The sequence below is a fragment of the Peromyscus leucopus genome, chromosome 8b (genome assembly GCF_004664715.2).
Source record: "Peromyscus leucopus breed LL Stock chromosome 8b, UCI_PerLeu_2.1, whole genome shotgun sequence".
In the NCBI taxonomy this organism is placed as follows: domain Eukaryota; kingdom Metazoa; phylum Chordata; class Mammalia; order Rodentia; family Cricetidae; genus Peromyscus; species Peromyscus leucopus.
In genome coordinates this window covers 69316203-69331612 of record NC_051086.1, presented here as the reverse complement: position 1 = coordinate 69331612, position 15410 = coordinate 69316203, and the positions used below count along the sequence as shown (strand labels likewise).

The window sequence follows — 15410 nt, the reverse complement described above, 5'->3', positions numbered from 1 at the left end:
GTGCAAGAGATCTGTGCCCTTGTCCCCCCATCTCCACCTCTGGGGTTAGGTGTGCAACATGGCAAGGACCTAGCGGCCTCTACCGCTGAGGTTCTCCCACACCCCTGTACTACACTACCAGAGAACCACAGGAGTCCACGGAGGCAGGGTCTGAAGCCCTGGAAGATGATACCAGCTGCTAGGCTTCTGTTTGAGCTAAACACATTTGAGCTAAAGATTTCCACATAAAAAGCTCCTTTCTGTGGGCCTGCCAGGGCCAGATGGGGAAAGAATGAGCCTGAGCAACTGGGATTAGGACGTTTGCAGGCAGCCACCACTGCCACTGCCACTGCCACTGCCACTGTCCTGACCCATGAACTAGACACCAGGAAGCCAGGCAGAGGTGGAGCCAGGAGCCAGAGATGATCCTCCCCTTCCAGAGGTCAGAAGGACAGAACATTCAAAGAGGGACTTCAGAATTCACATCTGAAGAATCTAGCAGGAATAGGTTTTGGAAAAACCAAACCTGAGAGATTTGGTCTGTCATCCTCATCATCTTCATCACCACCTCCACAATGGTCATCATCACCAGCATGGTCATCGTCGTCATCGTCATCGTCATCATCATCACTAAAGCATCATCCTCCATCACTATCACTACTGCCAGCATCAGCATCAGCATCTTCCATCACTATTACCACCACCACCACCACCAGCAGCAGCAGCATCTTCCATCACTATCACCATTACTGCCAGCATCAGCATCATTCTCCATCACTATCACAACTACTGCCAGCAGCAGCAGCATCTCCATTGCCATACTCCATTCACTTAGCTCCTCTCTGTAAGGTACTTCCTATATAATCTCTCATGTAGGCCTCACTACCACAAAAGGCACATACCGTCAACCCTTAGTTTCTCCACACTAGGAAACTAAGACTCAAAAAGGCTGAGACACTTGCCCAGAGTCACCAGCTGGTGAGGAGGAGAGGGATACATACAGCTGATCTGCAGAGTCAGAGAGGCCTGACACCAAGTGGAGTCTCTCCATTCTCAAACCCGTAAGACACCCCGGCTCCACTGCCCCTACGGCTGCTCTCTCCCCCAAGACCAGACCACCCCTCTTTCTTACATGGCCAAAGGGGTCCAGGTGGTTGTTTGTCAGCTTCAGCTTCTGGAAGGAGACCAGCTGCCGCATCCAGTGGGCCCCGGTGGCAGGAGAATCTGGGTGGACATAAAGCCTCCCTGGCATGGCCGGCTCCGCCTTCCCTGCGACCATCCTGCAGGACAGCAGACAACAGGAACAGCTGGGTTCCCTGGGGTCTGGTGAAGCCCAACTCCCCATTTCTAACTCCCCATTCCCACTTGGAGCAGAGCAAGGCCCAGAGGAATAACGGCTGTTTTTCTATCCAGTGTTGATGCAGGGGGGAGCAGAGAGGAGGAGGAGGAGGAAGAGGAGGAAGAAGAAGAGGAGGAGGGGGGAGGGGAGAGGAGGAGGAGTCAGTGCTTCCCAGCTCCTTACTTCACTGAAGTAGGAAGAAGGGGGATGAAGGAAGGCAGCAGCATTTACTTCAAAGACTCGGGCTGTTTATAAAGATACTTCAGGGAGAGTCAGGCACTTCTGTATGTTTTATTTATACGTTTTATTTATTTACTGGCAGCACTTTAACCCCTGAACTACTGACCCCCCCTCTGCCCCCAGCACTCCCTTAAATATTTTTTTCTTTTTCAATGTTATAAATATGTCAGCTGGAACTTCTCCAAGGAACTTTCCAATCCAGAGCCTGTTCTGAGTTCTAATCTAGCTTTTGCTTCTATGACCTCGGCTGTCACAGACCCCAGGGCCCCAGCCAGATGTCCTAGGGACAAGGACAGTGCCAAGGTGTGGTACTCACTTGGCTCTCCGACCTGCCCATCTTTCCCCCAGGGCCCTTTAGCAAGGGCCCTGCTCTCTGACCCGAGGCAGCAGACCCCTCAGTCTGACATCCAGCCAGAAATATGAAAGCTTCAAACCAAGTAATGTCACTAAACTATTGAAGTTTCTCAAGAAAAATGGTCCCCATTCTCCACCTCAGCGGGGCATTAGCAGTGCCTGAATCCACCCAGTATTAGCGGTTTTCCTTCCAGACAGCACCAGCCTGTCCATGACGATGGGGGAGTATGGCCCCTCAATGTCCAGCAAAGCCTACACACGTGCCCTCGGTGGTGCTGGTACTGAAAACACGTGCAGCATTCGGGCCTGCCTCCACTCCTATCCAGGTGCAGGCAGTGGTCCGGCAAAGCATCTCTGGGCGGCAGCAGACTGGCTGGCATCAGGAGCAGAAAGAGCAGCTGAGGAAAGATTAGCCCTGGGCCTCTTACCATTTGTTGTCACAGAACTTGTAACGATGGTCATCCGCGGGGACAATGTCGATGAGCAGGATGTACTTGGTCTTGGGGTTCATGCCTGTGACCTTTACCTTGTAGCTGGGGAACATCCTCCTGAGGGGGTCAAGGGTGGAGGAGAAATGGCAGAGTAAATGTAAGAACAGACCTGGAGCCCTTTTAACCAATGATCATGACCTACTTCTCTCTTGTCCTCCCTGTGCCAAGGACAGAGCTGTCCAAACTACCCAGACCTCCCCTCCCCCACCAGCTGTCAATCTACATGCAGAAAGACAATTTACAGCCGGGCGGTGGTGGCACACGCCTTTAATCCCAGCACTCAGGAGGCAGAGCCAGGAGGATCTCTGTGAGTTCGAGGCCAGCCTGGGCTACCAAGTGAGCTCTAGGAAAGGCGCAAAGCTATGCAGAGAAACTCTGTCTCGAAAAAAAAAAAAAAAAAAAAAAAAGACAATTTACACCTTTCCCCAAATCTCCCACCCTGGAAATCCCCCAAGATTAGGACCCAGTAAGCTCTGAGCCGCAGCAGCATCGAGACCCTGGTTGGGATAGTGAGGGGGCATTTTAGTAGCAATCTGGCTGCCTTAAGTTGTCCCTGTCCTTCGCCAGCTTACATACAGCTAAAGTTCTGAGGTGACATCATAGGGCAGCTGACCTGGAAGCCACTCTGGGCTGTTCCCATAAGCAATGAGATGCCTTTCTCACAGGAAAGGGAACTCTGGGAAACCCCTGCTGAGCCTGGTTCTTCCTGTGTGTGCTGCAGGATATTTCTCATGGTAGATGCTTCGCCAAGGCCATACATAGCACCTTGACTAGGAACCCAGGAAGTCAGTGGAGAAGCCCCATAGGTAAAAACATGGAAGCTAGAATCAGCCTGCCATTGATCACAGCCAGGCCCACCACTAGCCAGCTAAGCCTCAGGCCTGGATCTCCCACGCCTTGATTTTCCTCCCTCTCAAGTGAGGGTAACATTACTATGTCCTCCAGCCCCTGCTCTGTCCCACCTCCCACGTGCCAGGGCTACGGTCTATTTCTATGAAAATGGACCCAACAGAAATGAGTCTTCCAGTTCCTGTAGCCCATGATGAAACTGTTCTGAGAAGAGCTTCCCTAGGGTCCTCAGGACGTACACATGAACCTGCAAGAGCACAGATCCCTCTGCTGTTACTTAACCAGAACAGGGCAGACCGAACCGCCATGCACCCCTTCCCACACAGGGGCCTCCAGTCTCTTCCCAGCTGACTTTCCACAAATGAGGGCTGGAGATGGAACTCAGGTTAGACCACTTGCCTAGAACCCACTGGGTCAGATGCCCATCACTACATCATACAAGTCACATACTCCATTTAAAATCAGCATGGCCATTCATCCTGACCTATAATTCCAGTGCTCAGGGAGGCTGAGGCAGGAGGACTTCTGGTTTGGCCCAATCTGGACTACATACCAAAACCTTCTCAAAAAAAGAAAAAGAAAAAAAAAAAAAGCCAGCAGGGAGGTGGTGGTGCACACCTTTAACCCCAGCACTGGGGAGGCAGAGGCAGGTGGATTTCTGAGGTCAGCCTGGTCTACAGAGTGAGTTCCAGGACAGCCAAGGCTACACAGAGAAACCCAGTCTCGAAAAACAAAAACAAACACACAAACCACCTCACTAAGGGGTTCCCCAGAAGAGAAGTAGGGTCCAAGCCTGACTGAAGCCTCAGCCCACCCTCCACTGTGGTACTGAGACTCAAACCAACACCAGGAAGCCATCACTAAGCCCGAGAACCTCACCAGAAGCTGCCCTGGACACCTCAAACAGATTGGACACAACCCACCTCTCTTTACTTTGTCATCAGTACTAGCTCACCTGGTCTCCACGAGCTGGCAGACCCCACAGAAAACTGGGACCCTGAGCAGAAGGGTTCCGGAAGAGTTGGTTCCCCTCCAGGACCTGCCTAGCCCAGCCCACGCACCTCCCTGCTGCAGGCAAGGCTGGTACACACACTGCAGAGGGAAAGGGCGGCTATGGCGGCCCCGGGCGCATGTGCATGAGCATGCGGGGCAAGTGCGCATGTGTGCCTGTATGCGTGCCTGGAAGGCGGGGGCGGGGGGCAGGTCTAGCTGCAAGTCTAGGGACTTATAAACTGTGTGGAAGAATTTGTCTCAGATGTCAATTGAAAGCATTTTCAAATACCCACCCCACCCCCTCTGCAAGCATGGAGGAAGCCAGAGGACTCAGGAACCCACTCCAGCCTCCTCCTTCGAACCAGTCCCCTGCCCGGCATAGGGGCACAGCTGGAGTGGGTGCCACCCTGTTTCCTGGCCCTGCCTCACTCCTGGTGGGTCTAAAGCTAAAGGAGGAGGGCAGCAGCTGCCTTGCCTCGCCCTCCCTGGGGTTAAGCCAAGAACCCTGTCCCCTCCAGGCCACCATTTCGTAACTGCTACAGAAACAGCAACAAAATGGGGCAGCCCTGGCTGTGTTGGGCTAGCTAGGCCCAGATAGTCCGTCGCTGCAGGTGGTAACAGCAGAGGACATCCACAGCCTCCTCCCAGGGCCAGGGCCCACATACAAGGGCCAGGAAGTAAGGCCTAGCTGCCGCTGCAACAGTGTGTACAGCCTGAATGAAAGGGGACTGAGGGACCCTGACCTTCCCATGTTGCACTGTGCCTCAGCAGCTCAGAGGGCCTGGCAGACACAGCTCCTCAGAAACCCCTGAGATTCCTGAACTCTGCTGCCCAAGGCTTAGGGCCAGGGTCTGCCCCGTTCCAGAGCCATTTCGGGGAGGTCTTGGGGCACTGGTGTTATGGAAGGAGAGTACCTCTTGGCCTCAGCCTCTTCTATCAGCCAGTTCCCATCTTCTGAGGGCATCAGCCCTCACAAGCAGAGAGGGTAGCCAGGATATTTGGTGTGGGACCCCTGCAGCAGCATGAACTACCCTCTTAGAAACAGATGACCAGGTCTTAGCCAAGCTTGTTGAAGGCATGCTTCAGGGGCCTGCAGACCACACTGGGGGGGGGGGGCAAATGCTGCCACCCATCCCATGCCCAACACCCAGTTGCTTGTCCAGGGAGGAAGGGCGGCTGCATGGAAAGACGAGGTGTACCACCCACAACCGCACAGACATTTGCCCTTGTTTTGGGAAAGGGCTAGTGCTGGAACCCGAAGGCCCAAATTGCGGGCTGTTCATCAGGTGAGCAGGCCTCCATGCAGAGGCCAGACTCAGTTTGGGGAGCTGTGACTTCCTCCGCGCTCTACTGGCAAAGTAAAGGTCCTCGCTAACAAAACACGCGAAACGATCGTGCGAGCTATCAGTTATTTCTGATTTACGACATTAAACGTACCTGAAAACCAACACCCTACACTGGGGTTGGGGGGCTCAGGGCTGGGGAGGGCGGAGCAGGAGCGGAGACGGTCACTAGCTTTGACTGTCGCTGCGCCCTACGCGGCCCGCGCCCTTCCGCCCCCTTCGCGCGTGCCCCCGCGCCTTCTCTCTCCCCGCCATCCCGGGTCCCCGCACCCGCGCTGTCCCCAGACAGCTGCGGCGGCCAGCACGCGCGGAAGCGGCTCCGCCAGGGGAATAAACACGCTGGCCGCCTGGCCGCCCGCCGGGAGCAGATGAAAGCCGGGACCTCCCCTCTGATCAGCAGCCGGCTCTGAAAGGGTACCGGACCCGAGCCTTTATCTGCTTCATACTAGGAAATGGCTTTAGAATGAGCTGCTAGGATAAGCTTCCTCTGTGTGCAGACCCCAGGCTGGGGGGCGTTGTGCTTTTGGCTACAGATCTGTAAATGCGAACTCCCCGCCGGGAGAGGACGCCTCGGGGATGGCTGGGCTCCTGGGTCTTACAGTTGTCAAATGCAAGGCGCCGAATTAGTGCACACTCCCCCATCCCAGTGACAAAGTGGAAATCAAGACCTTGGAACCTCATCAGACTCTCCCTACCTAGCTGAACCCCCCCAAACCCAACCCACCGCAGTCCCCGACTTCCCTGAGGGTGGAGATCTGAAGCAGCTACACGTGCCTTCCCTTAAATGCAGGCATTAAAACCCCGGAGCAGGCGAGAAGTGTGGAAAGTGGTTTTCAGGGTGGCAGCGGTGGTGACCCGCAGGGCACGCAGGAGGAATACGGGGGACTAGGGAGGTTCTCCCTTATCTGGATGGTGGTTACATGCTGGGTTCGTGTTTTTGTTTTCTTTTTAATTCTATAGGGCTGTAAACTTCAGAGGCGCCCACATTATCGTGCAGAAATATTCCACTTCAAAGAAGAAATCTACATTTAAATGACGTGCGGGAGCGCGAACACACACACACACACACACACACACACACACACACACACACACACGGTTCCTATCTTAGAACCTTGAAGGGAAACAAAATGCAAAATGAGCTGTAGGGGAAAGGCAGGGATCACTGGAAAGCCCGCACATCATTTTATCCTTAAAATTCTGGGGTCTTATTGGGAAGGGGTGGGTAGCAGCCAAAGTGGGGGGTGAGGGCTGCCTATATTCTGGCCAGACCTGTTGGAGCCAAATGATTTCTGAAAGAGAGAGAGAGAGAGAGAGAGAGAGAGAGAGAGAGAGAGAGAGAGAGAGAATGCCTTTCTAATACACCCAAAGCATTTTTAAAGACATATTTTCCCTGAAGGGAGGAGGGTTGAAGGGAGAGTGTGTGGAATGGATGCTGTTTGGGAAGGTCAGTTGCTTTGCTCGGATTTTTTTTTTTTAAGGCACTTCCTTCTGATAGACTTTTGCTTTCAGAAAATACTTTAAGACGAGATCAAAGCGCTCTCTCCCCAACCCACTTTTCCCAGTGTCTTCAACCCTTATTTCTCTTATCATCCACGCCACTGGGCTCTGACGCTCTGTATACAGAGCGAGGGCAATTGGCTTTGAAGCCCGGGATTAAGCCCGGCCAAATCCTTGCCTCAGAATAACAAACAATACAGGTTCAACAGGAGTTCTCATCGGTAGTTCATTTTTCAAACGCAAATTCACTGTCACTAACACAAGCAACATTGAACTCAACAGGCTATGGAGACTGATAGTGGAGATTTATCTGGTGGCAAAACCGTGGCCTAGGGGAAGGCCAGTCAGATGGGTAGGAAATGCACATTTTTGGAAGGTTTATATTTAAATTTTTGTGGAGCTCACTTTTATCTGTGTTTGGGAGGGAAAAATGCAGTTTCTCACATGTATCAAGCTTGGAAGGAATATGAAGCCAAGAGAGAAATCTGTTCTCTGCCATTACCGACATGAGCAGTCTGGGTCTGAGACTGACTAGGAAGGGTTTTTCTCTCATGCAATACCTGGCATCCGGGGATCTTGAGCATTTTAGTCAAAAGCACTATCCAATGAGGCTGATTCTCTTTTTCGTTTGGCCTTCAGATTTTCAAGAACCCAATGGGCAGAAGACTTGTGAAACCTTGAACTCAAACGCTCTTGAGAACATTCTGATTCTCTTCTCCAGGGCCCCATCCTTCCCCAGACAGACAGACAGCAGTTATCATGCCCCTAAGCAGCCAGATTCTCTAGGACCAATCAATCCTTTACTTTACAAGGCATCCGTAAAAAAAGAAGAAAAAACGCCATCAAGGAGATCTTTACATCTTGTTATTTATGATCCAGGGTGCAGGAAGAAGTACCAGGCCATCTGCTGAGAAAGGTATATGTCCCAGGAAGGGTACTGGCACACTTGTAGTTTGGGAAAACACTGACTGGGTGGAGTGTGGGAGAGCCAGCCACAAGTCCACACAGAGCAAGCAGGCTGCATCCCGAGACTGCCTAGGCACAATGAGCCAGCCAATGAAGGTGGTCTCTGAAGACAGTGGGGTTCTGGGGTATAGCTCAGTGCTTTAGCAGCATGCTTAGTACATGCAAGATGGAGTGGATCCTAGCAACCCCCCCAAAAAAAGATAGTAGGAAGCAGGAAGAAATGGGGTCCATAAGCTCTGAAGCAGGAGTGGATAAGGCTAATGAGTTTTTCCAATTAGATTTGGCATAACTTTGCACCAGAGAAATGAAAGGATGTGAGGACCACATAATGGACCAGCATCCTCACAGCCATTTTTAGACATCAGCACCATCCCCGAGACAGACCCCTAGGTAGAATCACTAGGATAGGGCACAGGCTTCTGACTTAGAGGGTAGCCCTGTGGATGTGAGGGCTTTCTGCTGGGAGTAGGGAGGAAGGAGGACCCAAACAGGTACAGAAAGCCAGTGAAAACCACAAACTCATATATCCAGAGATCATGCCCATCATATATTTCCAAGAGGTTAAAATCTACAAACATAAGTCTGGAGTGTTCTTCCTTTTTTCTTCCCTCCATGTCAGCAGGCACAAGAGACCAATCCCCCTGTCTCCACACCTATAATGCACCTGATGTTTTACTAGTGCCTTTCACAGGAATCCCTGTTTGAGTCTCATAGTTAGGAAGGACAGCAGGTATACATACAGCTACCATTTTTAAACCCCTCACACCGAGGAGCCACAGGACGGTAGTCACTCACCCACACGCACCCAGCTGGGAAGAGGTCAAACTCCTTTCTCTGTTCTCCATGCCCATTCAGCCAGGCCACTCTCTGCCAAGAACACTAAAGTGTCCTCTTTTCCTATGCCCCAAATGCAGCCAACTCAGGGCCTTAAAACCAACTTTCCTCCTTCCCTGATAAGCCTTCCATGCCATCTTTCTGAGACAAGAGGGTGGCCAAGTATCCATATTTCCATCTTCAACAATTAAAAAAGAAAATTGCACAATGCCTGCCTGGGAGCCGACAAGAAGGACCCCAGTATCCATGCACTGCACACAGCACCCCCACTGACTTTTGTTTCTTTTGAAACGAAACTCTGTCCTATACTTTGTGGACAGCTGAAGGAAGCAGGACCTTTTGTGGGTGAAGTGGAGGCAGGTAGAGACCCGGATGGCCCTTGTCTGAGGGTCGCACAGATGGAAACAGTTGAGTTACTGAGAGAACACTCCTCCTCCTGCAGTCTGACTCCACGTCCCTGGCCCTTGACGGCTTACCACGATCTGATTTCTCCCAACAACACTTTTCAGGCTCATCACCAGGGAAATGGACATCTTCTTACCTCGTTTGCTCCCAGGGACCCAAACCAAGTGAATGGATGCAGAAGGACAGAGTATCCACAACAGCTCCCTAAGCTGTGAGTTCTCAGTGTCTATCGCTTGCCAACTGCCACTCCTGTCCTATGCCAGCCATCACAGCAATGTCTGTCTGCTTTACACACACTCACAGGCATGTGACCTCTCAAGAACGAACACACACACACACACACACACACACACACACACAGAGAGAGAGAGAGAGAGAGAGAGAGAGAGAGAGAGAGAGAGCTTTGTGTCTTTCTCTTCTCAATCTCTCCTCCCTCTACTCTCCCATACACACTGGTGCATTTTAAAGATGTTTCCACTTTATAAATCACCCTTCTCTGGCAGCCACCGAGAGCTAGGGAGGCTCCCCAACAACACTCGGACCCGGGTGGTGCCTTCCCCTAGGCTGAGGAGAGTGTTGCCCTAGGATAAGTAACTTGGGGTTCATGCTACTCCCAAAAAGTTAGGGCGACTGAGAAACATGACCTCATCACTTCTGTCGCCTGAAGGTTCCTTCAGCAGATCAGGCCAGAGAAATTGCCCCAAGGGCCAAGCATCCCTGCAGGTGGCCTCCGGGTGTGGCTGCCCTGGTTTGCATGTCATCAGCATAAAGCTGTCTCGACCGACAGAGCCTTCCGACCCCTTCAGGTCCTTGGAAGGTGTAAATGCTGTCAGTCCCGCCGCCGGCTGCTGTAGAAGGTGAAGCTGGGACCTCAGTGACTGACCAGTTGCCCACTGGCCCCAGACCAGGAACCCAGAAGACTGCAGAGTCCTCTCGCGGCGGGACTCCCAGGCCAACACATCCTCCTGACTCCCACCTGGCGCCCTCCCCACGTCACTCTCCCCGGCTAACCTGCCGGCCTTGGTGATGATCATCTCGGTGCCTGCTTCGTGGAACTTCTTCCACAGCTCCTTCTCATGCAGTCCCACCTTGATGTTCTCGATGGTCTGGGGATGGGAGGAAGGAGAACTGGTCTGCCTGGCTGGCCCACAGCTGGGCTCCACGCGGAGCCTGCATAGAGTGCAGGCCTACGGATACGGAGAACATGCCAGCCCCAGAGCCCACTCCTCGAGATTTCGTTTCACGGAATTATTTTTTGAACCACTGGAGAATGTGAAACTTTGAATTAGAGATTCAAGCTCCCTCCACTGATGACCCTACAGAGGACACAGTGATGGTGCCGGAATAGATGACACTCCACAGCTGGCCTTAGCCACCGCTTGTGGATGGACCGAGGGATTTTGAGAAAGGCTCTGGGGATGCGGGTTGTGGTGATGTGTATGGTAGCGGCTCGAAAGCCTTCTCGATAACTATTCTGTGGCCTCCCTAATCTGTCCCACTCTCTAGCTTCCACCCTCTTGGAGTCCTCGGAGATGGACATGGGTTTGGGCTTGTCCCCTGAATCAGGGATCAGAGTCAGCCCCGAGGGTTCGAAGTGGAGAAGGACCCTCCCTGGAAAGCAGAGTGCACCAGCCATGCCCAGCAGAGAACCAAAGGGCTGACAGCATCTGACCCCAGGAGTCCTGTCTACGACCCACGGGAGGACCCGCACAAAACAGACAACTCGACGCCCCTACCTGCTCCGCGGCTGCAGCGGCGACGTCGGCACCCTGGCCCGGGGGGCTGCCGAGAGTTGCTCCGCTAAGGCCGGGCGCGGCCAGCGCGGGCTCGGGGGCGTTGGTGGCGTTGGTGGTGCTGGCCTCCCCGAGCGCTGGGCCCGGGGCCCGGAAGGCCTCCTCGCTCTCCGACAGGCCCTTATCCTGCAGCATCTCCTGCGGGCACAGCACGCGCCGAGTTACACAGCCAGATCTGCACTGGCCAGAGGCCCCGCGGCCCTGTGGAGCTGAGCCCCCGGGGCTTCTAGTGGGTGCCTAGGCACACGTGGACCCCGCCCCCTTCTGAGCTGGGGGAGGGAGCATGCGGGAGGGCAGGACCCTAGCCTCCTCCCTTCAGGTTCTGGACCTGGGAGGGTCTATGTGCAGTTTAAGGTCTGCCTGCCCCCAAGACTTGGGGCTGTATGATGAGTAGGTCTTGAGGAAGGACCGCCTTCCCGCAGAGTCTCAGCTGCACCCCGTGTTCCTCCAGCTCAACTAGAGCACAGGGCCTGGGTCTTCTTGACCACTTGGAAATAACTAGGGTCTCATTTTTTTTTGGCCCAGGATACTCAGGACGCTACCGGGGCTGGCGGGAGAGGAGAGCTAGGCCCGTCGGGGCCCAGATTCCTGCAGCTCCACACCTGAGAAGCGCCCAGAGCTGGGGCACTTCAGGCCAGCGCTCAGCTTTCTGCCCTCACCCAGCACCCCAGTCCAGGTACTCCAAGTGAAGACATTCTGAACCAAAGGCTTCCAAACCCCACACCGCATCCTCCTCACCCAAGGAGCACACTCTCTCTTGGGGTCCCTCTGATCCAGACCCTGAACTCTGCCAGGGGCCTCCTCAAACTGTCCTCACATTCACACAAGCTGGCTCACACACTCGCTCCTTAGTTCCAAAAAGGAATCTTTGGGCCAAAGGATTCAAAGCTTTCTTAGCTAAACACTAGGCCAGTAGGGCGGGTCCATTTCACAATCAGTCTGGCCTTGCCTCGGGGCACAGCTAAATTTAAGTATCTAGGCCTATTCACCTGCCTGCCCAAGTGCACGTTGTGGTCTTGGAGACACCAAAAAGAAAAATCTAGCTTGCAAGGACCAGCCTCTCCTGCATCCCTCGGGGTGCAGCCATATACTGTTCTAGGCTTCCCTTCCTACCAGCCTCCTCTTCCTTCAGGATCTGGCCAAGTTTTCGTGGGCTTTCTGTGTGTCTTGGCGAAATCTCTCCCTTTTCTCCTCCCTCCCAGACCCTTTCTGTTCTACCCCGGATCTCTTTGGCCATCTCCAGGCTCAGGCCCCTCACCTACCCAGCTCACCAACCTCTGCACCCAGGCTGAGACTTCTTCGGCTCCCAGGGCCTCCAAAGTAAACAAGCCAAGTGCAACCGAGGAGATAAAAGGGGGCCAGGGCCAGCCGAGGCTGGGAAAAGCCCATAAAGATAAGGCTGACAGCCCAGCCGGTGTCGGCTACAGCCCGCCTGGAACAAGCAAGGCTGCCTGGACATGGCCTGCCCCTGCACCCTGCCTTGAGCCACGTGCCGGTTCCCGGGCCGGGCTTCGAAAAATCTAGGATTCCCGCAAACCACAGGGTCACTGCCTTCCATTCTATTTGGGCATCAACCAGAATAGGAGCCCACCAACGGCCTCGCCCAGCCCAGGTGCGGAGGCTCGCAGGGCTGGAGCGGGGGCTGCCTGCAGCGCTACGGAGGTCCCTTGTCACCCCGAGCCGAGCAGCGGCCTTGCGGCTCTTCACCCTGCCTGCGCTAACGCGGGCTGCCCTCTTAGACCCGCGGCCGGCGGCCGGCGGAGTTAGGCTGTGCTCTCCTTCCCCTCCAGCGGGTTGCGGATCGCTTTCCTCTGCCTCTAAGCCACCGCTCCAGACGCCCCCAAGACTCCCTTTTTTCTCTCCCCCTTTTGCAGAGCGCTCCTCTCGGTCCCAGGGCGCTCGCTCGCTCGGATGCTGGATTCTTGGGTCCCGCGCTCGCCCCAGCCTCAGCCCCAGCCTCAGCGCCAGGGTCCATCTCATCGACCCTCCGCGGGCCATCCCGCGCTGTCCCTGAGCCTGGGATGGTTGCTTTGGGCTCCCTCATTTTTCTGGGGAGAGGACAGCATTTTTCTTTTCATAGTTTTTACTAATAAAATTTTTCCTTACACGAGGGGATTTTTAAAAAAATATTTACTTTTTTTAAAATGTTTTAATTGTTATTGTCGAAGTAAAATTCTGGTCAGTTCGGCAACATTAAAAATATTTATCCCTAGCTCTGGAATTATTCGTGATTTTAACACCGTAAGGGTAAAGCAGGAGTTTGGTATCCTTATGGAAAACGTTGTTGCTTTTCTGTTACTGTTTCACCCTTCAGGGATCCTCAGGCACAATAATAATACTGTTACCAATATTTAGGTCATTAAATACAGTGTTCAATTGGTCCGATTAATCTATCATTATTTTACTTGTACTGGGCATTCATGTTCCCACTTTAGCTCTTCATTCTGTCTAAATTTTCGTAGGTTGTTATTTAGCATAATTGTAATAGTATTGTCCCCGATATTTGGGTTAATTTTCTTTACATCATTATAATATTTCTTATTATCTTGCCAGGATTTGTTTTGCTAGGGTTGTTCATGTTACTCTAGGCATTATTACTCATCACCTCCCTATAATATCTCGCTCGTTACTCTGTCATTATTTGCAACGGTATGGATCTTAATTTGCCTGCTATTTTTCATCACTTCACGGCTGCTTGTTACTTTGTCATCATTTGTAATATTGCTGTAGCCCTTATTACTCTGATTATTTTTCAGCACGTTGGTGTAATACTTATTGCTCAGACATTATTTATACTGTTGTGACTATTAATACTTGCTCATAAATCCTCATTACTCCAGCAATCCTCATCACTGTGTCTCTACATGTATTACAATTACTTGTTAATATTCTGGTTGATATTTAATATTGATATGATATCAACAATGCATCGTATAATAGTCTCGCATTGGTACTGAAGGAATTTTCCTTAATATTTGAGTCGTTCATCTTTTCCCTAACTTGTTTCCTACAGTACCTCAGTTTAGTAATTTGCTAAATCAGTATTATTCCTTATATACTATGGATAGTGACTTTGGTACAATGGTGGTTGCTTTGTCTCTGTATTTGAAGGTACTTTGTCTTCAGTTCTTTTCAAATTGTTATTGCTATTTTCATTCGATCCTGAAAAGGACTATTGTGTTGACAAAAAAAATATCGTAAATATTATATCAGTTAACCGTTTCGCTCTGTTTCTCTGACATTTTGGGCTATTGTTACTTTTTATAACGGTCACTGATTTAAATCTGACTAGTCCGTGGCATCAAGGTTCTCATTGCCTACATTTTTTTTTTCATGGATTTTCAGTTTTCACCGTCAGTCCGGACCCCTCTTTTTGGGCCTTTCTTATTCTGCAAATTCGAGTTTCAAGGCCACCACTCTTGTCCCGACGAAACAACAATACTTGATCCCTAGACCCATACTCCAGACTGGGGACTTGTGCCCCTGCCACTGGGTATGGGGCCGAGTCAGTGATCGGACTACTGAGGCAAGGTCGCGGTCCTCATACGGCTTTGACGACCTCTAACCCCAGTTCCCCCCTGTTCAGCTCATCCCCCTGGATCCTGCTGCTTAACCCTGAGCTGGGTGACCCCAGGCCCGCACCCCGCTCACCCGCGACGGGCTGGAGCCCACACTCACCCTAACTGCACAGCAGCATGCGGAGGCGCCTGCGGCCCCAGGTCTGCAACCAGCTCAGGTCCGAGAGGCGTGGGACCCTAGGGGCTCTGCCTGGGCCTCTGGGTCACCGTCCCGCTGCCCTCTGCGTCCTCGGGGCCCGGCACATCCCGGGTGTGGAGCGGGCCCTTGATCTCTGAGGCTGCACTTTGGGGCCTCTGCTCTCTCCTCCTAGTCCTTCCTCCCTCCGGGGCCGGCCGCACCCCCCCCCCTGCTGACGTCGCAGCTGTCAATCAGTTCTCGCCCGCCGCCCCCCGGAGAGGGGGACTCTAGGGTCCTGGGACTCCTCGGTCCTCTCTGACTCCAAGCCTCGATCGGGCCGCGGGCTCCTCGGCAGTGTAGCTGGGTGCCCTTCCCTCAGTCCTCGGGCCGGGCAGGGACCTGGAGCCCCGCATGGTTTAGATTAGAGAGGCGGGAAGAGGGGACGGGCGGCCGGGTCGCGGTGCCCTGTTCCCACTGAGACTGGACAGCCGGGCCCGCTCCCCGGCGCCCACGGCTGGGCCTGACCACTGGCCGGGTCACCTCCCCGCACCGACTCTCCCACAGCCCCGCCTGCCCGCGATGGACTTGGGAGCCGGTGTCCTCGGGGCCCAGGGCACACACATGCCCT

At 53.1% G+C, this 15410-nt stretch overlaps 1 protein-coding gene across 3 annotated transcripts in view; it reads right to left on the bottom strand.

Moving 5' to 3' along the window:
• Positions 1-15089, bottom strand: part of Tbx4 (T-box transcription factor 4) — a 30458-nt gene extending 15369 nt beyond the window's left edge. For 2 of the 3 annotated variants that reach the window (XM_037201115.1, XM_028878196.2), the window contains exons 1-5: positions 14765-15089; positions 11030-11224; positions 10305-10399; positions 2341-2460; positions 1112-1259 (exon numbers count right to left, since the gene is read on the bottom strand). In XM_037201115.1, the coding sequence (XP_037057010.1) occupies positions 1112-1259; positions 2341-2460; positions 10305-10399; positions 11030-11221 (555 nt within the window). In that variant the 5' untranslated portion in view covers positions 11222-11224; positions 14765-15089. Of the gene's footprint in view, positions 1-1111; positions 1260-2340; positions 2461-10304; positions 10400-11029; positions 11277-14764 lie in introns of those variants that run through there. The other variant, XM_028878195.2, reaches the window with a different exon arrangement.
• Between the last annotated feature and the right edge of the window lie 321 nt (positions 15090-15410).